The sequence below is a fragment of the Myodes glareolus genome, unplaced genomic scaffold (genome assembly GCF_982192425.1).
Source record: "Myodes glareolus unplaced genomic scaffold, mMyoGla1.1 HAP1_SCAFFOLD_159, whole genome shotgun sequence".
Classification (NCBI taxonomy): Eukaryota; Metazoa; Chordata; class Mammalia; order Rodentia; family Cricetidae; genus Myodes; species Myodes glareolus.
The window spans coordinates 57,396-65,000 of record NW_028263309.1 but is presented as its reverse complement, the minus strand read 5'-3'; the positions used below and the strand labels follow the sequence as shown (position 1 = coordinate 65,000).

At 44.8% G+C, this 7,605-nt stretch overlaps 1 protein-coding gene across 1 annotated transcript in view; it reads left to right on the top strand.

Annotated features, from left to right (window-relative positions):
- Positions 1-7,182, top strand: part of LOC148117044 (uncharacterized) — a 22,149-nt gene extending 14,967 nt beyond the window's left edge. The window contains exons 2-3 of the mRNA XM_087903246.1: positions 437-684; positions 6,647-7,182. Coding sequence (XP_087759372.1) covers positions 437-677 — 241 coding nt within the window. The 3' untranslated portion in view covers positions 678-684; positions 6,647-7,182. The remainder of the gene's footprint in view (positions 1-436; positions 685-6,646) is intronic.
- Positions 7,183-7,605: the final 423 nt, after the last annotated feature.

Sequence of the window (7,605 nt, the reverse complement as noted above, 5' to 3'; positions counted from 1 at the left end):
CTGTTTTTTTCATTTATTTTTATGCACTCTTTTATTCAGTCTTTCTTTGCTTATTTATCTGTATTTTTATGTATGTATTTTCTTACTTTATTATTCTTTATTTTTATAATTTACTTTTTAAAAAAAACACTTACTCTCTTTTAGATCGATTATTTCCTTCCTTCCTTCCTTCCTTCCTTCCTTCCTTCCTTCCTTCCTTTCCTCTCCTCTCCTGACTGTCCTGGAAACATAACTGGCTAAGAATATGCTGGCTGGCCTCCATCTTACTGAAATGGAATTTGATGTTGTGAATTTGATGTTGGAATTTGATTTGAAATGAAATTTGATGTTGGGTAGGCGCAGGTTTGGGCGCAATAGCTGATCAGATTCCCTAAAACTGTTCCAATAAAAAGCAATTCTCTCTCTCTCTCTCTCTCTCTCTCTCTCTCTCTCTCAGTTCAGAGATCTCTGGGACCATATACCAGCACATCTGGACTGACGGCAACATAGAAAAGAAGAAACATGGAAAGAAACATGTCCCTCCCTGCTGGACACACAGAGAGAGAGACCTCCTCCTGCTTTGGGTGGGTGACCCCCCCCCCCCCGAAGAGGTTGGAAGAACAGGATCTGAGAATGAATTTGTAGAATGGCTGCAGACAGCATTTTATGGAGAAGAGATTCCACATTTTGTGCTGTAGTTGTGAGGTAAAGAGGGGCCTGTGGACTGCGGTGGGGTGGGGTGTGGCTTCTCAGGTCCTGTCAGGGCAGGGAGGGGCTGAAGAGTGGGCGATAGACTCCAATCATATGTTAATGTCAGGGCCTGAAGTTCCTCAAAAGGGGTTGAATGGAGACCCTTGCTTATCTAAAAAATGTCTGACCTTGGGGAAAGGACTTCTGGAAAGCAGGCGGGGCGGGGGGGGGGGGGGGAGGACTCGGAAAGCTCCCTCTCCCTCTCGAAAGGGACTTTCGACATATCTTCATGATATCATCTTACTTTCATGATAGACTTTCACGATATCTTCTTACTCTTTTCCCAAGGATACCCTACCATTCTGATCATTCTGTACTGACTAACTCTTCCAATGTAAGTCAATGAAGAAATAAAGTAAGGAAACAAATAAAGAAAAAGTTCACTGTTGTTGATTGATTTTTGATTTCATAATGAAACTTTCTCTCTCTCTCTCTCTCTCTCTCTCTCTCTCTCTCTCACACACACACACACACACACACACACACACACACACACACACATAAACACTTGAGTGAAATTTTAAATTAATTTGTATATTAAATACAGGCCTCTTTATTCCCAGTATTCAGGAGGCAGAGTTTGAGGCTGCCAGCCTGGTCTACAAGAACAAGTTCCAGGACATGTTCCAGATTCAGAGAAACCCTGTCAAAAAAAAAAAAAACCACAAAACAATAAAGAGAATAAAAACGATAAATAGACACTATTTCCTACAACTTTATTCAGGGGACAGAGTGCACTCTGAAACTCATGTTTTCCAGGCAGGGCTATGTACCTAAAGGCTATGTCAGGCTGGAGAGATAGTTTATCGGTTCAGCAATGACTGCACTGTCTGCTCTTCCAGAGGACCCAGGTTCTATTCACATGGCAGCTCATAGCTGTCTGTAATCCTAGTTCCAAGGGGGGGGGGGGAGAGAGAGAGAGAGAGAGAGAGAGAGAGAGAGAGAGAGAGAGAGATGCTTCATGTCGATATACGAACAAACTGAGAAACAAGGAAAGACGGTGCTGGTGGCTGGTTGGTGGGCTTTCAGTTCCCTGACAGCGATAAGCACATGATGGAGGAACCGCAAAGTTGTTCCACTATGTGGGTGTGATGAGAGATTGTGAGTGCGTGTCCTGTCGGAACAAAGCGAGTCCCGTAGTTCATAAAAATTACCCCAAAACTTCAGCAGAATTCATTTCGGTCTTCCTAAGTTTGCAAATGTGTGATGAACTTGTGAGACATCAAAATTCTCAGTCATAGATAACGAGGAGATAGAGTATGCCACACGACAAAAATCAGATTCCTTGATCTAGAGCCACAATGAACATGCCTTGGAAAAGGGGGACGAGGCCCACTTGAATCACAATGTCCATCGGAGCGAGAGAAGAGTGTGCAAAGGACACAAAAGGAGAGATCTTTGTGGTCCTTCCTTTCTTCCTTGGCTCGGGAAGTGACTGAAAGATGAGACTTTGTCCGAGCGGGTTCTGACTTGAGTCTCCCCCTCTGTGGGTATTAGTCGATCCTCCCTTCTTTCTAGAGTGTGTGTCTCTCAGACGTTACCTGCTTTCCAGGGCAAAGCTTTCTAAGCCTTATTCAGAGACCTCAGCCATGTGCTCTCAGAAGAAGCCTGGTAGTCTAGGGGTGGGTGCCAAACTCGCTTGCTTGATGCTTCAGACTCATGTCATTGAAGCATAGGACATAAAGATTCATCATAAAGATTCACAACACACACAAAGCCATCCTCACTTACTAACGGCCCAGGACACCCGGAGCGTTCTCAGCCAGGCTGTGTGTGGTGGTGGGGGCATGCCTTTCATCCCAGCACTCGGGGAGGCAGAGGCAGGCAGATCTCTCTGAGTTCAAGGATGGCCTGGTTTACAGAGTGAGTTTTAGGATGGCCCAAGATACACAGAGAAACCCTTTCTTCAAAAACAAAACAAAACAACACAGAAAAAAGAAAAGAAAGGAAAAAGACAAAAGAAGAGGAAAAAAGAAAAAAACGGCAGTCTCTTCCCACTCTCTCACCCACTGTCTCTAAATAGTTCTCAGGTTGAACCCGGAGACCAGTGTGTCATTCATAACTGGAAAGCCAGAAACCTTAGGTTGATGCCTCAACCCTGCTAATGGCTGTGATAGAAAGCATGGTAAAATCAGGCTTTGGCGGAGCACGACTCACTCTCCCTTTTTCTATTATGACTGGTACACAACAAAAAGGAGTGGGGGGGGGGGGCGATAAGCAGCGCTGGTATTGAAATCTCACTGACCCCTTTCGGCACTCAGCGTGAATGAAGAGCATCTCTAGCAAAAGGCTACATGCTTGTCAATTCCTGACTTTGTACAATCAACTACCGTGCATCTTTAGGGACGCAGACAAACATCCCAGAAAACCCCCAGTTCCTGAACCCTAGCCCTGGAAGGCTCAAGGCCATCACGTCCAGCAATCTCTCTAGTCCCTGCTAGTGGGGAACTAACTAACTCACTTTCTCTTCCCAGGACCACTGATTGCTCCATGGTTCCCTGTGAGATCTGGGGCCAGCTTTCTTCTTCCCTCACTCTGGCCTCCTCACGATCTCCGTTCTCTCTCCCAAGTAGACTCATCAGTCTAGACGACATGTCTAGAAGCGAGGAGTCTTACAGATATTGAAAGAGTGTGTCTTGAGGGCCGTTGGCGTTTCTAGGACACAAGTGACATCACAAGATTCTGAGAGCTCTCCGGGATACGGTAGAGTTTCCAGAGAAGGGACTGACGATGTCATCGGGCATGGGCCTTTACCTCCTTGCAACTATTTCTCCCTGAACTGACTGAGTGCAAGCTGAGGTTTGCTTTCCAAGAGTCTGTCTCGTGACACCACAGAGGAAGCCATTCAGTATCTCCTCTTTCCAAAACCAGAAATTTCTCTCTCTTTGGTTCATTAAAATTTTTTCACGACTCCCTCCACCCATGGGGAGTTGGCTGAACACTCATTCTTTTTTCAGAAATGGCCCTTGCTCTTATGAACAGATATTCATACTCAGCAATATGAGAAATAAAGCCTGCCAACAAATTATTCCAGGATGATATGGAGGATGAGGGTTGAGTCCTCTGAAGTGAACAAGCACTTAGGGAAGGCTAAACTGAAGGGAATTTGACTCTGAGTGGCAAGAGATGAATAGCTACCCCTCAGCCCCAGAACAGCTGTTGCAAATGCACGGAGGCAGACACATCAGGCCGAGGGACCAACTGGGCTCTCTGCATCTTCCCGCATTGTCAGAGCTGTGTGGAGGGGCCGTGTTCAGAGGGAAAGGGCATTTTCTAGAACAGCACACATTTTTTTTTCTTTTTGATTTTCGAGACAGGGTTGCTCTGTAGCTTTTGGTGCCTGTCCTGGAACTAGCTCTTGGAGATCAGGCTGGCCTCAAACTCACAAGTGGAGTGCTGGGATTCAAGGTGTGAGCCACCACCGCCTGGCAATTTTTTTTTAAAAAAAAAACTCAGACAAAACTTGACCCAAAACATCCTACAGGGTTGGAGGTCATTAAGTTAGTTAGTTAGTTAGTCTAATGCTGGTGGAGACTGTGTTGGGCTGAGATAAGGTGGATGGTGAATTATTTTTGAGAGGATTCCATGCTAGCTTCTCATTAAGTCTCATTCTAAAGCGGTCAACTTTAAAATGAAATCCTTACGATGCATTCTCTATTGTTAGGAACACACAGTGCATCATTCCTTGTTTTTGCCATCTGTAAAGGCACAGCAGTGGGACTGGAGAGATGGCTGAGAGGTCAGGAGCCCTGGCTGCTCTTCCAGAAAGAAAGAAAGAAAGAAAGAAAGAAAGAAAGAAAGAAAGAAAGAGATCTGGTGGCGCACTTTTCTGCTCTGTGGGCATGCATGGAAGTAGACTGTTGTATACGCAATAGATAGATAGATAGATAGATAGATAGATAGATAGATAGCACGGCAGCTCTGATGCCCCTGTCACTCTGGGGATGCAACACTTCTGAAGTAACTTTCCCTAGTCTACTTCATTATGATGCAGTCTCATTTTTAATCAACATTTAGAACAACCGCTGTTTGGAGCAGAATTTTACAATTTTTAAAACACATTTTAAAACCTTAAAACCATGACGCTTATATCTCTGGCTTTCTTTTTTCCCTACAAGTGGTAATTTTATTTAAATGATGTAACAGGTGAAGATTCTTGTATAGATTTTAGTAGAAGAGTGTACCTGAGGTAGCTAGCTGCTAGGGAGTGAAGGAAGGAACAAGAACTCTTATATCGACTGAGGCATGTCAGTCTCCCTTAGGGCCCAGTAAAGGGTCTTAGGCCAGGACATACATCTGTTTCCTGAGTTAAAGCTTTAGCTGTTGTTTGTCTGAGAGTGCCAGGCTCTGCGGTGCAGCTGAGCCTTTTTCTTACTGGGCTGGGATGGTCCACACCTGCTTCCAAGAGTATTGCTTATTCCGTGTAGCCTGTGGTGGGAAAAAACGGGAGGAACTGGGATGACTTCCCTTTGGTCTTCATTGTAAACAACAGCAGCATCTAGATTCACCCTTTGGCTTTCAAAGCAAGAGGGTTTATTGGCTGTGTCTCTGGGGGTCAGAGCAGTAGGATTTCGGGTGACAGAACCAAGGAAGAAGTCATACTCGAAAGCCAAATCATACTCCGGACGTGACTCCGCTGACACTAGCATGTGGCTAACTGATTTAGGAGGTTTCACTCCTCTGGAAGGTGGTAAGTAGTGCCATCCCTGGGCATGTGAGCTTGGGCCATAGAGGAAAGCTGGCTGAGCAGAACAGTAAGCGACACGCCGCCCTCTCTCTGTGGTTTCAAACCCTGCCCTGGGGATTTTGCATTGGCTTTCCTTGATCACGGATTCTCAGACAGACCTTAATCCCGAAACAGAATTGGGGGTGGGGGAGACAACCTACCTACCTACTTTAACGAGGGAAGTATTTGGCTCAATGCATGAGATCATCTGTTAAGGTTTCTGTTGCCCAACTTGTCTCATGCTGGGAGAGCTTCCCTCATGACCTGTTTCAAACTTGGTAGTACTGAGCAAGTCTGAACTGCATTTGCCTAAGGGATTCGCTACAGAGAATCCCAGGCACTGCCATCGTGTAGTCAGTTGACAATATAGACTATTTGTACTGAAAGAGTAGGTAGGTAACTGCCACACTATTTCATTAGGTGCAAAGGAACACACACAGCAGCAACCTCTTTAAGGTCCAAGGACTACTGCAAAGTTACATCTAATGACTGAGAACGAAAGTGCTACATCACTCGCAATTCCCCTGCCTTTCTGCGTGAACGTCACAAAATACTCCCCCAGGGTGGACAGACAGACAGATTTGACCGAAACGAGGGATCTATTTACAGGATAGCCAATATCTTCAAATTTGGAGCACACACACAAAGATTTCTTATCACAGATCTTCCACGAGTCATGTAACAACTTCCAGGTGTTGGAGAGGTTTTGCAAATTGTTATGACAGGTTAATTCTGTGAATTGTTTCATTTTTTATTTATGTATTCACTCATTCATTCATCCATCCATTCATCCATTTAGCTGTCTGTCTGTCTGTCTGTCTGTCTATCTATCTATCTATCTATCTATCTATCTATCTAATTAGTTATTCTGTATATATGTCTGCAGGCCAGAAGAGATCACCAGATCAAACTCAGAAGCTCTGGACATGCTCTTAACCTCTGAGCCATCTCTCCAGCCCCAGTTCCTTACTTTTTCAAGAAGTCTACTTGTTTGCTCATCTCTTTATTTCCCCTTCTGTGCGTGACATGTACAGATGGGGCCGGGAGACAAGGGGGCTAGTGTGGTGAGAGGAAGGCGCCTGCTGGTCATCCAGTGGTAAATAAGGCTGGGAATAGCTGACTATTAATTCATTAGAATACTATTAAAACGGTTCCAGTAGAAAGCAATTGCTTTCTTTTCTCTTTGCCCAGAGATCAGACTGACTGCAACTTGGAAAGAAGTCGACCCTGCTGGACAGCGACCTCCTGACTCCTGCTTTCGGTGGGTGACCCAAAGAGGTTGTAAAGACAAGATCTGAGAATGAATTCATCGAATGGCTGCCAGCAGCAGCATTTTATTGAGAAGAGATTCCACATTTTATGCTGTTTAGTTACTTAGATGAAGAGGGGCTTGTGACTGGCATGGGGTGTGGCTTCTCAAGTCAGGTCAGGTCGGGTCAGGGAAGGGCTGAGGAGTGAGTGTAGCCACAGTGTTGGCCTTGACAATAGCCGCCAGTCATATGTTAATGTCAGGACCTGAGAGTTCCTCAAAAGAGAATGCCTGACCTTGGGAAAAGGACTTGTGGGAAGCAGGCACTTGAGAAACTGTGGCTTCATAGTTTACCAGAAAGCTCCCTCCTGAAAGGGAAAGTCATGATGGATATCTTTTCGCAAGGATCATTCTGGACTGACTGTCAATAAATAAATAAACTATGAACAAACAAACAATAAATAAAAAGTTCACTGTTGTTGATTGACTTTTGATTTCATAATGAAACTTTCTCTCTCTCTCTCTCTCTCTCTCTCTCTCTCACACACACACACACACACACACACACACACACACACAAAACAAGCTATACATTAAAAGGAAGCACAACACCTTTACTCAGGGGGCAAAGTGAACTCTGTGAACTCTGAAGGTCATGTTTTCCAGGCAGGACTATGTAGACTCTCCATGTTGGGCTGCAGAGATTGTTTCCCAGTTAAACACTGACTGCTCTTCCAGAGGACCTCGGTTCAATTCCCGGTATCCACATCCACATGTCCACATGGCAGCTCACAGCTGTCTGTAATCCCAGTTCCAGGGACCTGAGAGCCATGATCAAAACACAAATGCACATAAGATAAAAATAAATATTTTTTTAAATAGAGAGAGAGAGAGAGAGAGA